This window comes from Siniperca chuatsi, linkage group LG9, assembly GCF_020085105.1.
Source record: "Siniperca chuatsi isolate FFG_IHB_CAS linkage group LG9, ASM2008510v1, whole genome shotgun sequence".
Lineage (NCBI taxonomy): Eukaryota > Metazoa > Chordata > Actinopteri > Centrarchiformes > Sinipercidae > Siniperca > Siniperca chuatsi.
The window spans coordinates 16844948-16871925 of record NC_058050.1 but is presented as its reverse complement, the minus strand read 5'-3'; the positions used below and the strand labels follow the sequence as shown (position 1 = coordinate 16871925).

At 41.2% G+C, this 26978-nt stretch overlaps 3 protein-coding genes across 5 annotated transcripts; all 3 read right to left on the bottom strand.

Moving 5' to 3' along the window:
- Nucleotides 1–2662: 2662 nt before the first annotated feature.
- Nucleotides 2663–15880, bottom strand: si:ch211-261d7.6 (zinc finger protein 271). Of its 3 annotated transcripts, none has more exons than XM_044207647.1 (2): nt 15457–15880; nt 2663–4651 (listed from the first exon to the last, which is right to left on the bottom strand). In XM_044207647.1, the coding sequence occupies exons 1-2, from the start codon at nt 15569–15571 to the stop codon at nt 3312–3314; spliced, it is 1455 nt and encodes a 484-aa protein (XP_044063582.1). In that variant the 5' UTR covers nt 15572–15880; the 3' UTR covers nt 2663–3311. The 3 variants fall into 3 exon arrangements, with proteins under 3 accessions (XP_044063582.1, XP_044063581.1, XP_044063580.1); XM_044207646.1 differs by lacking the exon at nt 2663–4651 and adding an exon at nt 5765–11299 and having other exon boundaries at nt 15457–15877; XM_044207645.1 differs by lacking the exon at nt 2663–4651 and adding an exon at nt 5765–11259 and having other exon boundaries at nt 15457–15877.
- A 712-nt stretch (nt 15881–16592) lies between these two features.
- On the bottom strand, nt 16593–22439 carry zgc:66448 (uncharacterized protein LOC327401 homolog). Its single transcript, XM_044207648.1, has 2 exons — nt 21987–22439; nt 16593–21733 (listed from the first exon to the last, which is right to left on the bottom strand). Exons 1-2 carry the CDS (start codon nt 22375–22377, stop codon nt 18165–18167), a joined length of 3960 nt encoding a protein of 1319 aa, XP_044063583.1. The 5' UTR covers nt 22378–22439; the 3' UTR covers nt 16593–18164.
- Nucleotides 22440–22702: 263 nt separating this feature from the next.
- si:ch211-261d7.3 (mastermind-like protein 2) lies at nt 22703–26680 on the bottom strand. Its single transcript, XM_044207679.1, has 4 exons — nt 26552–26680; nt 25510–26261; nt 24629–25054; nt 22703–24530 (listed from the first exon to the last, which is right to left on the bottom strand). Exons 2-4 carry the CDS (start codon nt 25763–25765, stop codon nt 23644–23646), a joined length of 1569 nt encoding a protein of 522 aa, XP_044063614.1. The 5' UTR covers nt 25766–26261; nt 26552–26680; the 3' UTR covers nt 22703–23643.
- Nucleotides 26681–26978: the final 298 nt, after the last annotated feature.

Below are 26978 nucleotides of genomic sequence, written 5' to 3'. Positions count from 1 at the left end.
CTTTCAAGGGATTAAACAAAACAAATTCTTACCTGTATTATAGTGTATTATATTTTGATTTGCTTAGTACTTCTATGCCTGTGTGCATTGACGTGATAGTGAGCAGCTGTAACGAAAGAGTTTCCCCTCGGGGATCAATAAAGTATTTCTGATTCTGATTCAAATTAACAGAAAATACTGAATTCTTTCACCAGTTATACAGTTTAAAGAAAATCTATGAATAAATGATGGGTTACTCTTTACTAATCTAAATGAGCAGTTAGCAAAGAAGCTGTACGCTGTTGGCTGTTTGTGTCATTCAATAATTTTTACACAGCAATATAAATCAGACTGCATAAAAATATAGGTGTGAGAGAGTGTCTTGCCCCAGATTTAAAAAAAACAACACAAAAAAATTTAATATATTAAAAAATATGGGAAAAATCAATTTGTTCCTAACTAAGGAATAGTTCTCCACACTAATCTCCTGACTGGATTACAAAAATAACTTTTGTGTATATCTCTGTCAAAACAGAAGAAACCAAGCCTTGAAGCAAATTGTGATTTGTGATAATGGGCTATATAAATAAAACTGACCTGACCTGAAAATGCACATTTTCAATTGGACAACAACACAGAGACATATAATTAACTGACCGTATTTTTTGAGTTACATGTGGGTGGGCATCTTCCCTCATCTTACCCGACAGTAGCAAAACAACAACTGTCTTGATTGAAGAGAAAGGTTAAATTATCTGAGCACACAAAATAAACAGACAATCAAGACAGTTGTTGTGTAGCCTAATGTGCGCTGCCATGGGTGCTGCCATTGTTGTTTGACGTCAGAGAACTGGGGCCTATACTATAAAGCAAGTTCAACACATCTCGCTCTTTTTTCGTTATCTGGCGTCACTAAACCTAACAACCGCAGTCAGGACAAGCGGTCACACGACGCTGGTTATCAACCCAGGTTTCCCAATCGCAAGCATGGAGTCCGCTGGCAGCAGAGCGGCATATTTCACAAATGAAGAGCAAATTATAGCTAATATTAGACAAACACGAAGAAGTTGAACATATAATCCGTGCTGAAAGCAACACAGCTGGCAAAAAATCGCCGACTGTGTGAATGCGTAACTTAATTAATAGGCTTATAATATCACTGCCCCATCATTAGGGCACGACATCTGACTATAATTACATTTATAATAATAATAATAATAAAGTTTATTTGTAAAGCACTCATCAAAACCAGCGTTACAAAGTGCTTTACACATAAAACAAAACAATAAAATACATTTTTTTTAAAAACTTAAACAATGGATGATTGATAAAACACCATGGATTAAAATGTCATGGCTGAGTTAAAACGTAAAATAGAGCATTGCAAGACTTAGGCTAAGTGCAGCGTCAAGAATAAAGTGAAACGGACTTGGGACCAAATAAAAGATAAATATAAAAACATAATTCTAAATGATAAGTAGGCTTACTTTCATATCTTATAAAAGTACAAGGCTTTAGTGCTTCAGTCAGTCTCTGTTGTAGGGTGATATCGGGATACTAAAGCATAGGGTTTTGTCGGTCACGGCAAGAATCTTTTTGAGGACTACTTTTGCATTCCCTCGCAATATGTTTTGCGTTACCTCGCAATACTTTTCTTATTCCATTCCTTCAGAACCATTTGTCTAATAAAGCCTACAGTACCGTATTTCCTGGCAAAAGTAAAAAGCAGCAGCCAGTTGGTGGTGCTATTGCTAGTGATGGGAATTTCGACTCTTTGAAAGGAGTCGGATCTTATGGCTCCGTTCCTTTCCGAGAGCCGGCTCTTTCGGCTCCCAAACAGCTCTTGATTTAGTACCACTTCTGCTGGACACTGCCTAAGTTACATTCTTATTTGTTGCAAGAAATAAGTACGCAAGATTCTTCATCTGCAATACATTGAAGTATTCTGTCATATTGATGGTATGGGATATATCAAGAATAACTATCCTAGTTGTATAACAAAAATAACAACCTACTAATGAAACAGTATGGTTAATAAATAATTACACAACTCTATACAGACACAAACAGTATATTTCAAATAAATTTCTATGATATAATATGAAACAAAAAAATATTTATGCTCTAATTGGCTCTCAGACTTAAAGCTCATAGAGCTGACTCGTTCGCGACACATCACTTGTTTTTGCATTGTATATATTATTATTATTATTATCATTATTATATATTCCCCCATGTCTCAGGTCAGTTTGTGCTGTTCCCTTCCGATAGTGCTTGACTTTAGTTTGGTTATGTTTTCGGGATGACTTTTATGGGCCCAGAATTATTGTCAGAAGTATTTTTGTTACTTTTTTTTTTGCTTTTTTGTAAATAAAAAAGAAAAACCCTTTTCAAAAAACCACCTGTGTCTCTCTGGTCTACTAGCTCAGTCTGTGACACCTCGATACACTAAATAAAAAAAAAAGTCTGTGAACACACTATGCTGCACCATTAATGCTATGACTGTTCATATCTCAATATTTTATATTAACACACGTTTAATGAGCTACTGTATTGCTTTTTAACGGTTATATTTTACACCGTGGGGCATTCTTTGTAAATATGTACTATGATGTTTTGTTACCATATCTTAAACATGCTTCAGCTCCTAACAGCTTGCAGCAATCACACACATTTTCTTTAGAAACATTTTTATTATCTGGGATTTTTCAATTGGTGGTTTTCAGTTTTAATGTAATCTTTTAGAGCAATCTGAATCCGATCTAGTTGTTTAAACAGGAGTCCACAGAAATATGTCATCTCTTTGCATTAGCTTCTTTGTGTAAAATTCATTATTTCACCCTGCACATAAAGACAAAACGTAAAACAGTTTCAGTGATTTTAATTTTATTTGGTTTTACAAGTAGAGGTAGGTATCTTTATTTCTGTTTTACATTTTCTGATAATTTTTTTTACCCTTTGGTTCATGACAATGTTTTGCAACTCCTGTTTTTCATCTCAGTTTATATATCAAAAACACACATTAAAAACCTGTAGTATAATCTCATCGCATCATGCATGAACTGTTGAGGCTTACTCTGTTGTATACTCATTATCAATCACCCCAAGGACATTTGTACTTAATGTAGTGTAATAGACGAACAAGTTTCAAAATTCTAAGCACACTGGATATAAAGAATTCTTTTTTACAAATTCATTTACACTAATTTTTATTAATTTGTTTCTTAGCCCTAAACATGTATCTTTAACATTAAAAAATGTACTGCAAAGAGAGTTATTATTGAGGTCAATAAAAGGAACCAGTGTGAGAAAACAAGTACTTCTGTGAGCCTTCAACCCTCAATATCCTCCTGTGGTATCGGCAGCTCCCCAGTAGCATGTTTTATATAATGCAAATGCAGCTTTGCCACTTCATCAAAGCCCATATCACATTCACAACACTCCCACTCCCAATATTTATGCTCTCTGTACAGGTTTGTTTCTTGTGACTCACTCTTGTCCAGCTCCTGTCCTGCTTGTGGCTTCACAGTTTTTGATTTTGACTCATCGGGTGGATCACATCCAGGCAGGCCAGGAGGTTTTGAAAGCTTCAAGTGATGCACAGGCTCTCCACAATCCGACTCTTCAGAGTTTGAATGATCCCCAAACTCAGCATCTTCACATGGCTTTTCGGTTTCATTTTTCTCCACCTGTTTTTCCTTTCCTGGCAGCTCTTCCATGTTTGTATCCATTCCTGGCTCCTCTTTAACACTAGTGAGAATAAGTCTTTTCTCTTTAATCACTTGCTTCTTTGCACTAATTGCAGAATTCTTCATCCCCAGAGGCATCCCTCTGGACCCAACAAAAACTCCAAAATGCTTTTTTCGGTGTGAAATCAGATTGCCAAGATGGGAAAAGCTCTTCTCACAGAATGTGCACTGGTAAGGTTTTGCTCCAGAGTGGGTTTTGTAGTGATTTACAAGCTGTGTGGACATGGAGAAGCTCTTGTGGCAAACATTGCAAGTATGTTGCCTCAGATTGTGACTCTGCAGGTGTTTATCTAGTGACTGTTCCTCTTTAAAGCCTTTGGCACAACTTAAACACCAAAACGGTTTCTGTTTATGGAGATCAACGTGAACCATCCATGACTTTATAGAACTGAAGTCTTTGTTACACTGATCACATCTGTGAGGTTTTGATTTAAATGATCCACGTGACCTGTGAACTCTCAGGTGACCAAGTAGTCGTGCTTGCCTGAAAAATGACACCCCACATTCTGGACACTCATATGTATGCAAATTCTGGACACTCTGACTTTTTGTTGTAGACGACTGGTTCTCATGCAGCCGTTGGTGTTTTCTGAATGAAACCAGGTATGTATAAACCTTCCCACAGATCAAGCAGGCATAAACCCTCCGAAGTCTCTTCTTCGTTGAGGCTGTGCCAACTGAGGGTTTTGTTTGTGATGAACTGCTCACGTCACATCCATCTGCATCACCACCCGTGTCTTCATCTCTGTTTTCGCCATCATCTACTCTCCCAGAGTCCAGTTCTGCAGATGGATTCCTGTTGTCTCCCATCTGAGCTTCCTCCTCCTCCTCTTCCAGGGCGTGCTGGTGCAGGTGGGTCTTGAAGACTTCCCAGTGTGTAAACTTCAGCCCACAGTCCTCACATTCAAGGCAGCCCTGTTCGACTACAGAAGAAGAAAAAGGACTAATTTAGATATTTTATAAGTAAACATTAGTTAGCTCATGTACTATATTTTCTTCAATTTATTATGAGTATATAAAATAAACTAGCAGATATCTTCATTTTTTTCTATGATGTTCCAGCTGAAATTTTGCAGTCTGGTAACAGGCAGAAAAAGCCTGGTCATTACTGGTAAAGTCACCAATGTTTCATTGCAGCAGGTAAAACTTACAAGACTGAGTTGTGGCTCCTCTCTTGGGGGGTGGGGTGGGGTGGGGGGTTCAAGTCAAGTGTTAAGTCAAGTCTTAGCACTTCATAAAATGATAGCCTTGTTGATCATGTCTGAAAAGCCAGTAGATTATGTGCAACGTGTCTATGGAGTCTGGATAATAATAATAATTCTGGTACTACAACTGCTCTGTGGGTTGGACTTGTCAGATGGCACAGTGCTTACATATCTTTATATTAAGAAAAGTGATCACAAAATAGAAATTTTAAATATTAAAGCAGGAAACATTTTAGTTGTGAGATTTATGATCAGAAGACACATTAGTAAATGGAATAATGAATCATTTAAATTAAATTTCTTTTGCTTGTCATTTTGCAATTCCATTTTTAAATTAAATTATTAATTCATCGTTTAAAGACAAAATAAGTAACTAGAATCATTAATTGGAAAATTCAATGTTTTTTTTAAATAAATAAGTTAACTTCAACTTGATTATAATTCAACACTATAAAAGTCTATAACTATTCTGGTGGCACACTCCAGGCTCCATATCCATAATGTGCTGTGTATGAAACAGACCAAATCCTGTCAATGTAAAGATTGATGTTCTATAGTGATAAATGAACAACACAAACACTTCTCCATGAAGCCATTTTTTAAGTATTAACTTTGGTCTAAAAATGACCTATCTAATCAATAGTTGTATTTTATGTCAAACTTAACCGTTAAATGTAATGCTGCTGTAATCAACATGCAATACACGGCTAGTACTAATTAGTCAGAAGACGAGTGCCAATTATGAAACAGAAATATTAACAACAAACCAGATGATTCCACAAACATACAGATCGAGTAGACTGAGGTTGAATTAATCACACAAACCAATAATTCACAATTCTCAAAATTATCATTTTTTTATTTTTTAGAGAACTTTTTCTTCATTGTTTCAGAAACAGCAAGTTAAACAAGTAGTCAAAGTGTATATTGGTCATCTAGGGGGGGAAAAAATTATAAATTAATATAACAAAGTAACATCTCTTGTACAATACAAACACTTTTTTCCCCCACTACATAGGTGGTACAGTAAACTAACAACTATTCTACATGAACATAAGCGCTATTTTAGTTTAAGTAATGAATAATCTTCCCACAACACAGAAATATAACACTGAAAAGGAAAGAACATGGGAGCTTATACATCAATCAATGCTGAATGTAATAAATACTTGATTGTGTAATTGTTTTATGGTAGTAACTGGCTGTAATGTTCAACTTCAGGATTTTTTTAATTAAAATTTTTTTTTTTTAAACCAGTTCACATAATCAGTGCACATTATTGAATTTCATATATCTTTATCTTCTCTCTGAAATATGCAAGTAGGACCTTGTTTAGCCAAACCTCAGGTATCTAAAAAGGACACCAGCATAATTAGTATACATTTGTTGTGCAGAATTATTTCAATGTCTTCATAAACTTTGCAATAAGTAGTGTGTCAACAGGGACTTTTTAAATGCATGAGAACAAACATGCATGCATAAATGTTTCTAAATCTTTTTTCGATATATCTAGATATGAACTACCATACTTCAGCCAGTGATCCCCAAAGAGATTAACAAGGTTCAACGGACATTCATGACAGGTCTATTCAAAACAGGGACAAATCAAATGGTGGCTCAATACTACACATTTGTGACATCTCAACATACGTTTATAAAAAGGTTATTCTTTTGTACATTTGTACATATACTAATCCAGTGTGAAGGACAGCCTGAGAATAGGAAAACAACCTAAGGAGCTTAACTTTTTAAGTACAAAGAATCACAAACAATATAGAAGCAATTAGGGAAAGCATGTTTCTACTTAGCCTAAAACACAGGTCTAACAAGGAATTTTGTAGCTTAACACATTTACATAGTTTGGCAACCTCCAAAAGAAATCCACAATCTACAGTGTCTTAACTTGAATGTTTTTTCAGGTTGTTCAGTCTAATACACTCCACGGGCATGTTCAATATAGTGCTGGTGCAAATCAGTTTCTTGACAAAAAGTAGTTCCACATTCAAGGCAAGTAAGGCCATTGGTATCTCCTGATGAGACAGCAGCGAGTGAATCACTCTGCCTTTTGTAATCACCGATACATTCCTGGTGATGATTGATAAGGTCCTGTATTTCACTGAAGGTCCTGGGGCAAATAGAGCAGTGATATGAGTCATTGTTACAGTGCTGAGTTTCGTGTTTTTGTAACGCAGTTGGTGAAAGAAAGGCTTTGCCACAATGTTGGCACTTATGGCTAATTTGTGACTGGCTGTCCGGGTTAAGTGTGGGTCGGTTCAGTGTAGAGGATGGAAAGGACTTCCCTCTGGTGTCATCACAGGAGATGTTGGGTTTTAGAGGCTTTGAGGTCATAGCAGCGCTGAGCCTATAGCGAACCTCATTCGGGAGACGACAGCGGACTTCATCGTGCCAGGCGAGGTGTTGCTGCAGCTGATTCTCAGCCCAAAAGCCATGGCAGCACAGGGCGCAACAATAAGGCCGGCTCTTTGCCTTGGTCTTATGAGTTCCTAATTGTTCCTCTGTTTGGAAAGCTTTCCCACACTTATCACACTTGAAGAGGCATTTGGCTGTATGCTCTGACAGACGGCTAAGAGGTGGGGAAACCTCAGCCGTGGCTTCAGGAGTTTGGATCTCCTGTTTTGACTCCAGGCATACTTTCTTATGGTCAAGGAGGGCACCTGCAGAACTGCACTGCTTCCCACAGTCAAGGCATGTGACAGATGTCACAGGTGGGGGGTCTGATCTGATTTTCTTCTTTCCTCTGCCAACAGGGCTATTTTTCAGCGTCACTGTACCATTATCTACAGCCGGTGAATCTTCAGTCTTTTTGACTTCACTGCTTGAGGCGATGGACTCTTTTTTTGTGCTCAAAGGAACCTTATAAAGAACCTTATTTTTGCCTTTTCTCTTTGAGTGGGCCTGCCATTTGTGGGCCCGCAGACCTCTTGCTTTCGCAAAGGTCATAGAGCAGAGGGGACACTGGTGAGCTTTTGTCTTCAGTGTCGATGACGTGGACTCACTCCCAGCCTGTTCTGGGACTTGGTCAACCAAGGTGAGCCCGTCTCCTTGATGATCTCCAGATTCCAAAGTGTTACTGTGCTCGTTTTCACAGTGGGCAGCTAGAAGTGAACCTTGCACAAATGTTTTGTTACATTCTAGACATGAAAACTCCACAGTTTTGTTTGAATCAGGCTCTGACTCAGTTTTGGTTTGACACTGAGGATTAAACATCTGGTGGCGCTGGAGAACACAATGGTTAAAAAACTGTTTGCCACATTTGTGGCACTGAAAAGGTCCGCTCTCTGTCTGGTGGCCAACAGATTTCAAATCATCATCTTTTAGCAAGGACCGTGAAAATTTCTTTTCTTTGTGCCATCTTTTGTGGGAGCCGAGGGCTGAGTTGGACATGAATCGCCTCCCACATTCTGAGCAGTGAAATAGTCCTTTACTTGGCTCTTCCTGTTTAGGTTTCTTAAGCATTACAGATACGGCCAATTTTGCTTTTGCTACAGATTTGTAACCGTCAGCATGAATTCTTTTATGAAAATTCAAAGCTCCAACCACTGAAAAGCTTCTGTCACACTTTTTGCATTTGTATTTCAAATTGGTTGTACTTGGGTTTTCTAAGTTGCCAACACCTGATTGATTTTCCATCTTTAGCCCCCCACTGTGATCCTTTACTTCAGTTTTAACTGTTATTTGCTCAGAGCTTCCTTGTGTGCTGACATCCATACTATCCTTGTGCAATTTTAGTGTATCATTATTTTCTGAGGCTTCTGTCTTACAATCAACTGCTTGACTGTCTCTTTTAATGCAAAGCTTTTGATGAGCCCTCAAAGAGGCCTTGTTGTTGAAATGTGCGAGGCATGTTGCACATTGGAGATTCTCCAGCGTGACAGTAGATCTTGGTGATGATGGCAAGTGCCCAGTCTCATACCCATGGCTTTTCATGTGAAACTGAAGTGCTTTGGCTCGTGAAAACAGCTTCCCGCAGTCAGGACAGCTGTATGTGTTCTTTTTCAACTGCTCAACCTGATGCTGAAAAGACTTAATAGGCGGTGGGAGTAACTGGTCATTATGCACAACCTGGTGTCTGAGGAGGCTGGAAAAAAGACGGAACGACCTGTTGCAGAGTTCACATTTGTGATTTCCATTTTCATGTTTGCGCATGTGCAATGCCATAATGCCCTTGTGACGGAACTTTCTACCACACACCTGACATGCAACCTTAACACTGGAGCGTTGGTGTCCATTAACAGATTGCAAAGATCCTGCGATACCTTTCCTTAGCCTCAAATCTGCACACACAGTCTGACTTTGCTTGTGGTGGGAGTAAGCTCCTAGAGACCAAAAACCCTTCCCGCACTGTTCACAATGATAAATCTTTGGGCCTAGAAGAGTTTTCTTTGGATTGTACTCCTTCTTAGTGACTGAAATGTTCTCTTTCTTTTGTGCAGAGCAGTTTTTCATATGGTTAAACAAGCTAGCTGCATGCGAATAAGACATCATGCAATCTGGGCATTGGAATTGTTTTCTTTTGGGATGATGCAACTGATGAGAGACTAAAGCAGACAAACGTGAGAAGGATTTACCACACTCATTGCATGTCAGAGTTTTCTTCTCCAATCCCTCTGCCTGGCACAATACATCATTGCTTGTGTTTTGATTCTTGTGTTGTTGTATGTGATTGCAGTGTGCTGCATAGCTACTGGCTTCGTGGCCACATGTGTCACATATATAAACTGCCACTGACTGACCTTGAGTCTGTTGTCTTCTCTTATGAATGCCATGCCACATTCTGTGAACGCGCAGTGATGAAGCACTAGAAAACGAACGGTAACACTCTGGACAATCAAATCTTTCCACTGACGTTTTATTCTCGGATTCCCTGGCTATCGGTGCACACTGCACGTCAGCTTGCTCAAAGTCAATTTGTACAATTTTCAAATCCATCTCTGGTTTTGAAACAATACTACTTGGGGAAACTCCAGTGTCACTGTCATCTCTTACTTCCTGATCTGATTCACACAGCAGCTCAAGGTCGGGCTTCAGGTCTTGGACGGACTCGTCCTCAGATTCACTTGCACTGATCACCTGTACGTTAAAGTCCCCAGGTTCATAACTCTCCATGTCATCATCAGTCTCATTTACATGCAAGTCTTTCTCAACCATACTGTTAGGAAGCACATTTTCTGATTCCATTTGTTCCTGCTCAGTTTCTTTTCTTTTACTTTCCAAAATGTTCTGTTGAGGTAGCACAGAGGTGTGCATCTGGGCCTCCTTCTCTGTTTCTCTGAAAACATCTGTGTGATGAAGCTGATGGGAGTGAAGCGCTGAAGCCCTGGAAAACTTTAGCCCACAATCTTTACATTCAAATGCCTTCTTCTGTAGCTGACACACTTGATGATGAAATGACTTTGCTGGGGTCTCATCGCTGTGCGCCGTGCGCTGATGCCTGTAGTAGAACGTTAGAGTCATAAATACTTTTCCACATTCCTCACATGGGAACCTTTTCGCAGAGTCATTTGAGTGATTAGCATGCCACCGCTGATGGTTGAAGAGGGCGATATGGCCACTGAAAGCCTTTTTACACTCACTACAGTAAAACTCATTGCAGCTTTTCTTAGGTTTTTCTTTCATTTCTTCTGGAGAGCATTGACTGTTACGGCTAAATCGTTGATGTGTTTTAAGGCGCAACAGAGCAGTAAAAGCTTTACCACATGAACACTTAAAAGGTTTTTCAGGAGTATCATCTGTCTGATTTTCACAGCGCTTGGCTTCAACTATTGACTCCTCAATGTGAAATGCATCTCCTGAACTCCTGTTTCGTAACTTTACTAACTTTTCCTCATGACAACGACGGTGTGCATCAAGAGCTGAAGCACGAGAATAATTCCGCCCACAAGATTCGCACTGAAATGACTTCTTCTTCAAATGTTCAAGGTCATGAAAAACTGATTTGGAGGCTTGTCTGTGTGAGCGCTGATGGTTGAGAAAGTGTCCGATCACACCATAACATTTCCCACAGTCTGGACATTCATAGGTGTGCTGTTTTGTTATCCCAGAATTTATTTGAATACTAGACTCCTTTTGAGAGGTTTGGCCATGGTTCTTCTCCATGTGCAAGTGAAATTCACTTGGTTCAACAAATGAAAGTGAACATAAAGTACAGAAATTAGCTGTTTCACTGTCCTTTTCTGCATCATGTAAACCATCCAACTGGTTGTCTAAATACACGCTATCTTGTGGGTGCTGATGGCGATGCTCCAAGTAGGCTGCCTCCTCTCTGAAGGCTTCTCCACAATCCCGACAGCAGAAAACCCCAACCCCTAAAAATAGAAAGGGGAAAATAGGAGGTCAAAGCCACTCCTGTTTCCAGAGAAAGAAAGAAAGAAAGAAATAATAAAACACAAATCACAAAAACACAGGTGCAAATCACGTCTTTATTTTAAAGGTGATTATACAGTATAATCACAAAAAGAAGGTTTCCCAAATTATATTATCAAAATTTGGTTCTGGAAATATAACTGCCCATAAAAAATAAAATACTCAGTTTTATTACACAGTGGCGAATACATACAGTGCTTAAGCCATATGACCTTTGTGAAGTTCAATCATTTGGTTATTTGATAGATCGTAGAAAAGGTTTCAGTCGTTGTCATCTGGACACTGTTTTCAGAATCAAGACGTTTCGGCTCCCATCCGGAAGTCATTCTCAATTGTGAAAAAATGGGGCGGGAACTAGAAATTTAAGCTACTCTGTGTTACATACAGCTGTGGTTTGTAGCTTTTCGATGCAAATGCACGGCGCTCTGTAATCCTGAGTTAGCGTGTCGTCTGTGCTGATAAAGTCTTTTGTGAAGTGGCTGTTTGGTCTCACCTATGTACCGTTCTTTGCAGTTTTCCTCACTGCACTGAATGGAGTAGACTACATTGCTCTGTTTTTGTGTGGGCATCTTGTCCTTAGGGTGAACAAATTTCTGTCTTAAAGTGTTGCCTGGTTTAAAGAAAACAGGAACATCGTGCTGTCTAAAGATCCTTTGTAATTTTTCAGACAGTCCAGATGCATAAGAAATGGAGACACCGTTCTTTCTTGGTTCTGTTACACTTTTGTCCTGTTTTTTGGCTCTTTTAACTTTGTTGATAGCCCAAGTAGGATAACCACAGGCTGAGAGTGCATTCTGGACATGCCTTTCCTCTTTCTTCTTACCCTCTGAGCCGGTGGGCACTTCTTGGGCTCTATGTTGTAATGTCCGGATTACACCCAGCTTGTGCTGTAATGGATGGTGTGAGTCAACAAAGTTAAAACAGAACCAAGAAGGAACGGTGTCTCTATTCCTTATGCATCTGGACTGTCTGAAAAACTACAAAGGATCTTTAGACAGCACGATGTTCCTGTTTTCTTTAAACCAGGCAACACTTTAAGACAGAAATTTGTTCACCCTAAGGACAAGATACCCACACAAAAACAGAGCAATGTAGTCTACTCCATTCAGTGCAGTGAGGAAAACTGCAAAGAACGGTACATAGGTGAGACCAAACAGCCACTTCACAAAAGACTATCAGCACAGACGACACGCTAACTCAGGATTACAGAGCGCCGTGCATTTGCATCGAAAAGCTACAAACCACACATTTGAAGACAGTGAGGTGAAGATTCTAAGTAGAGAGAAGAGTTGGTTTGAACGGGGTGTCACGAAAGCCATTTTTGTGAAAAAAGAGAACCCCAATTGAACAGAAATGGTGGTCTGAGATTTAATCTGCCCAAAGTCTATCACAGTGTATTAACACCTTGGTCACGCCAATCACATGCTAATCAGGCACTTAACAGTGATGAGGTAGGTGCAGCCAGAAAACAATAGGCCTGGTTACTGATTACTGGGCCATCTTGGAAACAATTAGGTCAGTTTCAGGTGAAACTAGCTATTAACAGATACTCAGGTAGATTCCTTCCTGAGGGCAGGGCTTATGTAACACAGAGTAGCTTAAATTTCTAGTTCCCGCCCCATTTTTTCACAATTGAGAATGACTTCCGGATGGGAGCCGAAACGTCTTGATTCTGAAAACAGTGTCCAGATGACTACGACTGAAACCTTTTCTACAATAGAACACTCCTGGACGAATGAGGGACTACACCGTGTTATTTGATAGAATAACTGCAGAACATGTTGCATGTTTAAATAGGCAAACGTTACCAAAGCATCACATTGCAATAGATTGTGGGACTGCACCATAGGGTTGTCAAAGAAAAACATTTTCTTCACTGCAAACCTGATGCTACTTTCACAATCAAATCTAATAGCAGACACCAGAGGCCTGTACTACGAAGCAAGTTCAACATTCCCAGGACATTCTTTTCGTTATCTGGCGTCACTAACCCTAACAACCGCAATCACACTAAACGGTCACACAATGCTGGTTATCAACTCGGTAAGTCAACCCAGGTTTTCCCAATCCAGCCATGAGCGTGTTCACATAAAAGGGGCGGTGTTTGCAGCATATGACCAATTGCAAACATGGACAAGTCTACTGGTAGCAGAGCGGCATATTTTACAAACGACGAGCAAACTGTAAGATTAGCAAACAATATATTAGACAAATACTAAGAAGTTAAACACATAATCCAGGCTAAAGGCAACATAGTTGCCAACTGCAGGAAGGACAGCTGGCAAAACAACCCAGACTGTGTGAATGCTTAAATTAATAGGCTTATAATCACTGCCCCATCATTAGGGTACAAGTGGATCCGACTATAATTAAATGTGTGTATTCCATTAGATTAATGTGTTGCTTAGATGTATTTTATGGCATGTATGACAATTTTAGCCTTATTCTTTCAGGGCCAACATGGTCAGAGTCCTGGTCGGAGCTGCTGCAAATCACGTCCATACTGTATTCCATGTCGGCCCTGAAAACATCCTCCTCTCAGCGGTCCAAAGCCCCTTTGCTAACGGCGTAAACAACATCAATCAGCCGGTGCTCTGAGCTCCCAGTCCGGACAGAGTCAGCTAATAGGACCGCTAACTACTTAAGCAGCAGTTAGCGGTTACTTTAGCAACAAGTAAAGCTAGCAGTCCATCAGGAAACTTTGTAAATCACTGTGAATTGAAACAGAGCAGCCGGAGGACATCAGAGGGACATTTTCATTTTCACTCAAATAACACATACACATGTGGAGAATTATAATGCTATTGTGGAATTACATTTTCACGTTTAAATTATCATTTGAATGTAGTCCCATATACGCTTCTATAGAAGTTACCATTATTTTTCATATCCTCATGGAGGATAGTTGTCAAACACTGTCACTGGGTATGGAGTTTAATTCAAATCATTTGTACCATCCATTGCCATTCAAAATGTGATCTAAAAGGGGCAGTAGCATTATTATTTTTCATTATATATTAATTTTGCACACACAAGAAGTGCCTGGATATAGTGTAAGCTATATCAAGAAAGTTATCAAGAAAGTTTGTTTCTGTCAGTCAGTGTCACGGTCTGGACCAGGAATACTGTTATTCTAGGTAGGTAATGAAGCTAAACTAACAATTAAAGTGCACATGGATCTGATATTCAAGATAAAGCTTGTTTGATTGTTGCTAGATGGTTAATATTGACGAAGCAAATACCATGGTAAAGCATAAGATAAGTAAGTCAAAGGAGAAGATGCCATAGATTTAACCCGCAGCTTCATACATGCAAAGCATACCCTCTACCACTGAACTACATCCTGTGCAAATGTTGCTAAATGTGATGTATAAAACCCTATGATGCAGTGCTTTTGTATGATGTGCATTACTTTTATCTCTGTAATAGAGAACACTGTGCTTGAACTCATCAGATTTCAAATATCTACAAATGAAAAAAGACGGTATTCAATTTGCGAAATGGTTTGTGGCTCATAAAATATTAATAATTGCATAATAGCTTTTCATTTCTATTGTTTCTCAGCTTGGCCTTGCCACATAATAAATATTCTTCAATAGGACTACAGTAATAGCATGTTTTACATCACTACATGAGTATATACTGCTCGTAATGCATTTCTTATATCATGCTTAAATGCAAACATGCTTGATATACATATATATATACATATATATATATATATATATATATATATATATATATATATATATATATATATATGTGTGTGTGTATGTATGTATGTATGTATGTATGTATGTATGTATATGTATGAACTGCCAACACCTCTTGATCCATTTCCAATTGGTTGAGTATCAGCTTTGGTTAGCAAGGTTGCTGGGTTTGTTCAATAAAAAGCACTGATCATCCATGAACATGAAATAGCCAAAAATCCAGGCGTGGATATGAACCAGTGCAAGTTAATGCAACTTTATGTTAATTGTTAGTGTTATGCATATGCTGCAAAAAATGCAGTTATTTTGCCACAAGTATTTCATGTGGCTGCGCTGAAGTTGGTGTAGGAGGTCACTACGCCTGAACATACTGGTGGTGTATTGACAGTTACGTTAACGTTTAAGTGATGGCTACTGGATACTTACTATCAGCGGTGTCCTCAGCCGATGGGCCGACGTTGTTTTCAGATGTTCTGTCTCCATTGTGGGGTTTCTTTTCAGCTCCGTCCTCTTTGATCGCCGCGGCAGCAGCTTCGTCCATCTTGGCGTGGCTCTATTTGTTAGCGCTAGCTTACCCTAGCTAACTGTTAGCGCTCGTTAGCTTAACGAGCCACACTTATTTTAAAATAGTTTTTCTTAACCGCAGTCACTCAGCGCGGAGCCAAGGTGAAAAAGAATGCAAACATATGTATGTTAATCTAGTCTATTATCCCATAACAAGGACGCATTTTGTAATGTTTTTAGCAATGCGAGTGATAATGAACAGCACAGCTAGCTGTCATGCGCGCACACCTGCGCTGTGTGTGTGTGCCTGTGCATCCTTTGGCGGAAGTGGATTCTTCTTCTGCTGTTTTGTTTTATTCAAGCAAAATGATTGATCTGCAGTGAATCCACTAACTAAAAGTCTGAATCATAGAAAATACAGGAGTGAATATGAAGTGTATGATTCTCAATGGGTTTTACTCATAGGGTCAAACATCCTGAGCAGCTTCTAACGGGCAAAAAGTTAACAATCGACTTTGTTCCACTCATTTTCAGTTTGATTCTATTTTGAGCATATATATTTTTGTCCCTACTGACCCCACCAACACAGTAAACAGTAACATCAATCATTTTCTACAATTTTCAGACGTAGTTCCTTTAGACAGTACTTGTGGGCACCTTGGGTTGTTATGGAAATGAAATTTAGAAAGGAATTTCACATTACACATTATGATTGAATCTGTTTCTAACAGTGAGGACCATTTAGATTTCCACTAGAGTGAAATATACATTATCTTGAGTATTCTCAGAATAATTTAATAATGTTATCAATAAGTAAGATTTTGTATGGGGGATTTCAGTCCCAATTTACCAGATCAATGAAAGCGACTCTTCGTGAAAGTGTTCTGCGTGTTCTTCCTCCAGGCAGGCAGAATTTCATAGAGAAAATGCTTAATTTTTAATCACAATTTGCCTCCATCGATCTTGATGTATAATTGCTTTCTATACTTTAAATTTTCCACAGACAAACTCAAAACCCTGAAATAGGGATTACCTAACAAGTACAGCGCAACACAACATTATCATCAAAGGCAAGTTTTATTCAATCCAATATGTAGACATCATGGGAAATTTCTATTTCTTTCCATGCTAAAACAGTGGATAGAGGTAGAAGGGCACATGTTCGAATATTAAGATGCTGAATGTTAAGACGCACAGGGACGGTTCTTAGTTTTTTTAGTTTAGTTTTTTTTTTTTTTTTTTTTTTTACAAACAGGCTGTGTGTTTATTTTACAGTAGTATGAAGATTTTCAGTCACTAATTGGGCCACCAAAGCTACTCAAATGCCCATTATCATAACAGAGGAGATGGGATTCTGTACTAAATCTACAGATAAGGAATGAAATCATTCAGTATTCACAAAATAAATTACATTGAAGTGTACTCAAAAGTGGACTGAAATTCCAATCTGAAATAGTCATTCTGATAAGAGATACACATTACATGGCACTCATAAGTTTACAGTGGGTGCTAAGTACTGCCACCCACAATCAGTTTAAAATCTAATTATCAAGTATATCAGTCATGACACATTGCCATAAATCTGCTGAAGTTCACTGGACCGACTGGAGCAAAACATACATTTTATATCATCACTTTCATGTTTGTCTTGCCATTGTAAAAAATATTAATGACAAAACATCACATAAATCTAAGTTTGATTTATTACAAAATTCACTATTTGACAACAGTGTCATCAATAATTGTGTAATGACGCTACTTTCTCCCAGTTCCCTTTAATCACTCAAGTTAAATTTACAGAAAACTCACTGTGAAATGACCTTTACATGTAACCATCACATGTTGTTTAGATACTTTTGCTTTGACCAAATTATCATGATGAGAACTTTACTTATGAGATATCTGGACCTGGCCAATGGCCCTCTGAATACAAGTGCTTCCTAACAGGGTTACATTGTATGTAGTCAGCTTTCCATTGTATGTTCTGACACATGTAATGTATGAGCCCAACAATCTGCCCCTACCCTCCTCAAAAGCAAAAACTTACATTTCTTTATAGTATCTTAGAAAGAGTTGCTCTGTGTTTTGGGAGTGAGGTCACATTGTTGAGTCTACCTTAAGCACAAACTAGGCCTAGAATACCAAGACAGCAGACATGCAGACTGTACTCATAAAAGGCACACAGTATACTGTACATGAAGAAACACAGTTCAAATGGTTCAGGACATATGAACAGAACTATAAAAGTACTAATATTATCTAAATCTAAATGTCATTGGTAATAAATGAAATGTAGACCGCAAAACCTCATTAATCTGCACCCTTCAGAAGTTGTTTAAACCAGTTAAGTATTTGGATAACCTAAATGCATTTAAAAAGACAAGAGAAAGTAATGTAATGGCACATGTATACACCCTCTGTTACAAACAACACTGTGCAGTCTAATTTGGAGCTGAAAGACTTCAAATCAAACGTGCAGACTAAATCAAGTTTCACTTTTATCTTTTTGTTTCTAATGCCCATCCACTTCACTGGTCAAACTGCACGACTGAGGGTCAAATAAATGAGGTTCGACAGAAAAAAAAAAGGAAAAAAAAACGTAACTAAGTCTTGTTGCTAGTGTAGAAATGTCAAATCTCTCCTTGTGCATGTTGCAAGTAATGCATTTGTAGATCCAGCTCCCGAGGAAGAGAGCACCCGCATATCATGCACTGGAGAAGCCGTTCTGGGGCAAAAGGCAAACGGGGTCCAAGTTTGTGAGGTTCTGTCCGTGGGGCAAGCTGAGGTAGGGGCAGGGTCTGTGGCATGTGTGGCCTCTCGCTCATGACTGCCTGTGGTGTGAAAAAAATATTTGGGTGTGGAGCTCTTGGAAGTGCACCAACTGCGACAGAGTGAAGAGGGTGAGGGCCTGGCAAAGCAAGAGGAGGGAGCGGAGCAAGTGGAGGCGAGAAAAAAGGAGAAGGCTGATTTATGATTATCTGAGTGCCCGTTACCATTGGTTGTTGCTGCAGCTCCTGTCCATTCCCTGGTTTGAGTTGCCCAGTGAGCAGCGTTTGAGGACCAACGGGATTACTTTGGAAGCCCCATACTGGCGTTCCCAACCCCTGCCCAAAACGATGAGGCTCGTATTGAATGGAGATGGGAACCTTCTGTGTCGCTGTCTGACTCTGTACATTGGCCCAGCCAGATGACACCTGCTTTTGAAAATCTTGATTATTTACTAATTTATCAGGGGAGTTATAGTTTATAGTCTTTGGAATTCCTGGCGGCGTTTGTATGTCCCACAAGGTGCTACCTACCCCGTGGGAAACAGGAGTTGAAACTGGCATAGCACTGCTTTGGTCTATTTGAGCTGAGGTGGATGCACCTGCTAAGCCTGAAGCCCACTGCTTTTGCAGCTCACAGCCATTCCATGGCTTCTCTGGCTGGCTAACAGTCGACGGTATTACTTGAGGATTACTCATGTCCCACACTCTACTGTCCTCTTTTTTAGGAGGTGTGGGTGGCTCCTTTTGTGTTGACACTGGGGAACCTGGCCATCTTGGCACCTGAAGCTCTTGACCGAGCTTATTTGGAGAGCCCCGTGAATTTGCTGGTAGAGCAGGTCTGACACTCCACAGAGCTGCCCCATCTATGTAGGACGGAACAGAAAAATCATGTTGCAAAGAGCTTGTGGAAGCTAGCACCGTGGATGTGGGTGTGTTACTCCAAGTAACAGGCTTGGGCTGCCTGTGCTGCTCCATCTCACTCACTACTGATGGGCTGGATTTTTTTGGCACAGCTGCCAGGAGGGAGCTGACAATAGAAGCGGCACTCTCTTTCATGTGTGATGACTCTGAACTCTGAGCAGATGTGGGGCCTGACTGAGTTATCGAAGGGCTATCTGCCCAGCCTGGACTTCTCTGATGGTGCTGCTGTAGGACTGGCTGTGGTAGGCTGTCATACCGTGTCTGCAGTGGAAGTGCATGTTGCTGCTGTGACGATGGGACAGGCATTACCTCTCCACCGTCCACCTTCCACTGCACCGGTTGAGGGTGTAGCTCAGCTAGCCACGGCTCCTTCTGCTGTCTGCCTTGTAAATCCATGCGAGATGAGAGCGTGGAAGACTGTGGCTGGATTGCCCTTCTGTGCAACTCTGCATCTCTCAGCGCAGAAACTGGATACGGAGAGGGCTGAGAGCTAACCATCCCTGAGCCTCCTAATGGTCTAGACCAGCCCCACATGAGTCTCCCTCCTCTCCTCCCCCTGCTACCCCTGCCTCTCATCCTAGCACCCATTGGGAAAGAATTATACTGGCTGAAACCCTGGCGTTTTCGAGCATGGATCTTCTGGTGTACTAGCAGGCTGCTAAACCAGGAAAAGGTTTTGTGGCACTCATCGCAGCGATGAGGTCTCTCTCCTGTGTGTGTGTTCATGTGATCACGGAGCAGATAGGCTAAACCAAAGCTCTTGTCACACAGGTCACACTTATGAGGTTTGTCACCATTGTGTGACAACATATGGTGCTGCAGTTGGGTCTCATCACTGTAGCCTTTGCGGCAGCTGGTGCAGCGGAACGGTTTTTCCTGATGCAGCTTTTGATGTGTTTTCATGTTCTGCAGGAAGGCAAAGTCTTTCCCGCAGTCGGGACACTTGTATGGCTTCTTGCCTGTATGGATGATGAGATGTTGCTGTAAGTAGCTACTGAATCTAAAGCCCTTGCCACACACTTTGCACTGGTAAGGCTTGTCCTTGGAATGTATGCGCATATGCAGCTCTAACACTGAGCGGTGGCGGAAAGTTTTTCCACACTCAGAACATTTGTACGACTTAATACTGATGCCATCGCTTCTCCATTTCCCCTGCACATTATCACTGCGTAATGGAGTAAATTCTTTTTTAGGTGTTGCTGCCACCTTTTCTAAATATTGTGCTACAGACTTGTGGACACTTAACATATGTACATTTAAACTGGACTCATCACGATAAACACATGGGCAGTGGGGACAGGTGTGTCCTTTTTCCCAGTACTTGTTTATCTCACTTGGGGGTCTGGGGGTTCTCTCCAGCTTCTCATACTCGGCCTCATGAATAAGCATGTGGGCTCTCAGGTTAGCTGGTGCCCAGTAGGTCTGGGGACAAAGGGGGCAGTTGAATGTGCGTTTCGGTTCCTCGGTCTGGTGCGCGTTCTCTTTTCCCGGCCCTCTACCTGCCTCCTGTATGGTCACAGGGGCTTGCTTGCTGGGCTGCTCAGCAGAAGAGTTGGTTTCACGCAGTCTATGCTGGCGGCAGTGTGCCTTCATGTTCTGGGCAAAGGCAAATTTTTTACCACATTCAGGGCAGCGGAAGGGTTTCTGGCCTGTGTGCAGATACTGATGCTGATGGAGGAGGCTGCTATACTTGAAGGTCTTACCACAGATGTTGCACAGGTGAGAGCGCATGTTGTCTGTGTGCTTGCGACGGTGGTCTTCCATGACAGAGTAGTGTTTGAAAACCATGCCGCACTCTGGGCATTCATAGGGTTTCAGGGCGGTGTGACATCGCTGGTGGTAGCGCAGGGCCATGGTGTTTGGGAAAATTTGACTGCACTCTTGGCATGTAAAGATGCTCTCCTTGGAATGGGTCATCATGTGCTTAGTGACAGACACCTTGAACTGGAACTCTTGGCGGCACAGGGGGCAGTGGTAAGGCTTTTCTACTGTATTGCAGCAGTTGTGGTCCCTCAGCTTATCCACCGTAGAGAAGATCCTCTCGCATTCCGCACATTCAAAACTACCCTCCTCCTTTGTTTGCATCTCCTTCTTTGGAGTAACAAGTTGCTCCTCCTTCTCTTTATGTTCATTTCTGTGTTTGATGAGGCTGCTGCGGTGCTGAAAGGTAAGGCCGCATTCTTTACAGGTGAGGGGCGTGAGCTCATCCTCGTGTGCGTGAAAGTGGCGGTGAAGGTTGAATGTCTCGCGCCGGTTGAACGTCTTCCCGCACTCCTTGCACACCAAACGGCACTTTTTTGGCTTAGCCATCGAATCAGCGTCCTCCACTCGGTCTGCATCTTCATCATTTTCAACCATGTCCTCTATTCCGTCGACTTCTCCCAACGGCTCCTTCTCATCTGAATGTGAGTTTTCCTCCTCATGAATCTCCTCTGCATCAGCTCTAATGTTATCATCAACATGTGTATCCTGATGCACCTCTTCAGCACTCTTTGTAACATTATGGTGGTCTGGAAGAGAAAAGCACATCATACTAATAACTTAGCAAACAGAAATAAACAGTAAACAACCTGTCTGTTGCCAATCTAACAAACTGCGTACAACTAACACTACGGATGACAACCTATAGTGCTAGCTTGTTTTCTTACGGTAATTAACGGTAGCAGAGTTGACAGTGTGTATTGAACCGGTAGTGAGAGCTACAGCTCAGGTTAGCCTGGAGGCTAAAGCTAACAGTAAAATACATTAACAATGTTAGCATACCACACTTATTATTTTCCTCCTTGTGTGTTTTCGCCTCTTCATCGTCGTCTTCAGTTTCGGACCAGTCGAAAGCCCGCTGGTCGCTGCCAGGAGTCTCGGTCATTTTTTCAGCCGATGTTATGTCCTCCGGTGAATTGCATGTCGTTTTGTCTGCTCCAGCACCGGACTCGACACTAACCTCGGAATGGCTGGCAACACAACCGCCGTCGTTGCCAACACTGGCTCTCTGCTCATCGTCGGGACTCTCCTCGGTTTTATTAGGTGTTGATTCGTCTTTCTGCTTTAAGCTGCATCCCGACTCCACCGCCTCGGTCTTCTCTCCAGATGTTTCCACCTCCTCCGTAGGGGATTTCTGTCGTTTTGGAGACTCCGATGGGTCTACGGCGGCCATGTTTCACCCATGCACCCCCTTGTCCAAAAAACACAAGGATCATGCTAACCAGCCTGAACAAGGAATGACATTTCCGGTCGATACTTTCAAAATAAAACTCTTATTACTGCCAACCAGCTGTAGTTCATAATTTCAGAAAATATAATTCGAAGCCTTAAATGATACATTTCCCTTTCCACTACTGCGTTGATTTAGTTGTTCTAGACACCAAACACTCTCTTCAAAACCTAATTAACTCAACATAGATAAACTTTTCAACATAACCATTAATATTACATTAACTTTTTTATATGCTATGTGACAAATCCACAAGTGATCAGCTGGATTTATTTGAAGTCCATGTCTGACTTTTATTAACGTGTAGTTACATTTCATCGGAACAGTAGCTATCTACAAAATATAGCTTGTGCAAAACTACGTAGATGATGGCCATATGCTGTTTCTTTGCAACTATCTAAAAACACATCCATCATACTGCATGCAAGATTATAATAAATAGCCCCTACATACTTATGTATGCTTTTAAATTCCACAAGAAACATATGAATTAAAGTCTCAAGCCTACTGTGATGTTTATGTCTGAAGGTTGTTTGTTTATCATACCACCAAAAACTGGCAATTCTTTAAACATTTTTGTCTCAAAACACACTGAACAGAACACAGTCTAACTTTATTATCCAACCAAAGCCGGAAAAGTATGTACCATGAAACTGTTAAAAAAGCACAAGCATACATTAGCAGGTAATTACAATAGCTGTATAACTACAATATATAGTAACAACTGCAGATTACAAGTACTTGCTGACAATGTAGTTAGTGTATCAGGAGAATTGAGACAGTATTGAACTAGTAAGAGGCTCTGCAGCTCTGCTGCAAAGCATGTACAGTGACATGCATATTAAACATCAGCACCTACAGTATGTTGTTGTCTTGGTATTGAAAGTCTCATAGGTGAAGTTGTCACTCCACAGAGCAACTGTTTTTCAGGAAGTGTTTTAGCACAAGACCATGTATGTATGTCTGAGGAAACAATGTTAAGGCCACCCTATTATCTCATGTGTCTAATTTTCCTATCCGCTTCAGTCCTCTCTGAAGACAAGGTTAAGTGCGAGATGGATTACTGATTTGGAGTGGGACGTAAAATTCCAAATAATTCAGTTTATTTTTACACAAATACTGTCAATAGAAAAAGAGCATAATTTTTTGTCACATTTTGAAACACAAAATATGCATGATGTGCACTTTGAGTTTCTAAGTACTTCCTCCTCAGCGCCGTCTTCTGCGCCTGTGATCAACAGCTCTTCCTCGCCGTGGCCTCTGCACGCTTCCATTTGTGTCTATGGGTGGATCAGAGGGGAAAGTGCCGTGTACATCAGGGGACGATGGTGCAGGTACCACCGCTGCAGCTGACTGATTATTTGAGTGCTGGGTGACCAGTGGCTGCTGCTGTATTTGTGTTTGGTGCTGTTGTGACTGTTGTTGTACTACATGTGGCTGCTGCTGATGTTGTAGCTGTGTTTGCAGTGGTGTTTCAATCCGTTGTTGTTGTTGCTGCTGTGGTTCTATGTGTTGTAGATGCTGTGCTGGCTGTGGCTGCAAGTGCTGTTGAGATGTTTGTGATTGGTGTGCTTGTTGTACACGGTGTTGCTGTGGCTGTGGTTGCTGCTGGGCCTCAAGCACTCCTAACAGCCTTTGCAAGAGGACATTGTTTTGTTGTAGACTGACTGCTAATGCCTCTTGCGAAGCGACAAGTGTTCTCATGTCCTGTCTGAAACCTTCACCAAACTCCCGCAGACTCTTTTCTACCCGATTTCCCAGTTGAATTGCTGCTTCCCCTAACCCTCGTAGTTCATCTTCAAGCCAGGAGCTGCGCGGAGGGGCTTCAAGAGGACCCTGCTGTGCTCCAAGTGATGGCTGAGGACTGCTGGGCTGAGGGCTGCCATTGAGGAAAGGAGCACTGTAGAGCGGGGAAGGAGGCAGCCATCGTTCTGATGGAGGAGGTGGTCCTATGCCCAGACCGAGTCCTAATCCCAATTTGTCCTCCATGCTGTTCTCTACTGGTTCACACTCAGGTTCTCCCATGTCTCTATCACGCTCAGGATTGTCCTCATCTTTCTCCAAACCATCTCTCTCTGATACTTCCACTCCTACACCTGCAAAAAAGTATTGTAAGTGGACACGAGTAGATATTAGTTGCATCTACAGAATCTACAAAGAAAAGCAGGTGAATAATCAGACGACTAATTTTTACCTGTATCAGAGTCAGGGAAGCATGGGAAACTGGGCTTCGGTCTGGTGCTTAGCTTTTGCCTAGCTTGCTGAAGCCTGGGGCTTGTCTGGGAAGGACGACCAAGCATCGAAGCCCCTCTGCTGGATGGCAGGTAACAGCTGCGGTGGCGAGCATCCGCTAGCCTGCCTCCGTTGCGTCTCTTCAAGTCGTCCCAGCGCTTCTTCACTTCTCGAAGGGTACGTGGGACTCTGGACACAGCGTTCACTCTCTCTAGGATTCCCGCCCAGATGCGCTCTCTCTCCCGCCGCCGGAGCCTCCCCGCAGGACCAAAGAGCTCTCCTTCACATCGAGTGACTTCTGACACCAACACCTCCAGCTCTGCTCCACTGAAACGACTCTTTCTTTTTCCTGCGCCACCAGCAGCCAGTGCAGCTGACATAGCTCTGTCTGTAAAGAGAAAGGCAAGAGGACAGCCCAAAAGGACAAATATCAACAGAAGCTAAATATACTGTGTGAGGAAGAGAAATGTGCTTGAACAGTATTTTATTTTCACTGTGCTAAAACATATTTAACTATAACTACTTTTGTCAAGGCATGGAGCATTAAGAGCAAAATGTATCTCAATTTTACTTCAGTCTTCCTTGAGTGATTATATTGGAGCTAAATGTTCTCTTAATAAAACAAAATGCTGTAGGTGTGTGCATAGAAATAAATGTATAAATTCATATCCTGACTGTGCTTTTATACATTACTGATGAAATCATTTTATGAAATAATTCTAAGAGTACATGTTTTTATACACTGTTCCCATTAGGAGCCACATGCTCTGCAGAAATTTACAAATAAACAAGGAAATGCACAATCCTGTTTTCCATAATGGTCTTAATATCATTCAGGCTTACTTTGTTCAATGGACAAGAGGTCGTCTGAGGACATGCCGGGTGCCATAATGTTCGGATGCACCACTACCACGTTGAAGGGGAGTCCCCCAGGTAATCCACTGTTCTGGTCACAGCTGCCCTCCGAGTCGTCATCCTCCCTGGGGAAGCCGTTTTCTGAGGCTCCCCCTCCAAAGGGTCCCTCCGGAGACTCCACTTTGATGTGCATGGGAGGTGATTGCTCGTACAGCAGCCCCCCCTCCTCGTAGTACTCAGTCATGGGTCAGACCTGATTTAAAGCAGAACTGACTGGCGGGTCAATTCTGATACTGGCAGCTGCTGCCCCATTAACACAGGTTCAAGGTATAGCTGAACCTACTGTTGAAGACATTATAACTCCTCAGTATACTGCATCAGATCATTATGAACCTGCTTTGTGCACAGCTGCCACACACACTATGGGGTGATTTCATAGGAAATATAGAGTTAAAGTATCCTTAAATACTGTTTTTAACACTATTCTTCAAATGAACCAAGTCATTACTGCAGCTTAGGAAGAGATACAATCATATTGTCTGATTGGAGCATGAAGTCCAGAGACTTGTATGGCTAGCTGCAGCCACTTAAATCCATTTCTGTCATTTCCATTTATAATGCTATGTTACTGAAAACATATACACTGTGTAAAAACACCTGGAGCAGGCTAAGCGCTACATCAAAACGTCCAGCTGTTTTACAGTGAGATGCATCATCCAGGCAGAGAATCGCCCTCAGAGCTGAAATACAACAACAAAACATAACACTGCTTACAACTATGTAGCATTTTAAAATAGCTATGTTAATTTTTCTCAGTGAGGCTGACTTCTGTATTCTGTCGCATCGATGCGCATTTTGTTCTGCACCACATCCGCAATGGTTGCGCATTCCGCATACATTAGGTGCTGATCTTGCAATGGAGCTAGCTGTAAGCTAACAGGCTAGCACAGTGTCAGGTGCAGCAGCACCTGAACGGCCAGCGACAACTGAGCAGACATGATTAGAAAGCCGACGCTGTTTTATTTCTTACCTCATGATAACTGCACATGGGAGGCAAAACAAAAACAAAACACAATTGGTGCAGCTGTTCGCTCAGCAGCCGATACACAAACCGAAGACAGTCGCTTACTTTAGACGTCACGGGCTAGGGCGGGGGGTATGTTCAGGACCAATCAAAGTTTGGAAACGCTGAGCAAATGTGTCTCGGTTTATTTTACAGGTCCTGTAGTTTTCTCAAATGTCCTAGAAAGGAACTGATGTGTAAACAGTGAATTAATAGCATGGACCCTGAGGAAATGAGTCATTTTGTTCTAACTATAGGGAACAAGAGAGAGAGGTCAAACTGCTACACATCAAATTAATGAATTCCAATTAAAACCTAGAGAGTTGTCAGTCAATGCAAAGCAGATCAGCTGAACATGCAAAACTATGAAATTTGTATTTATAATCCGTACCAT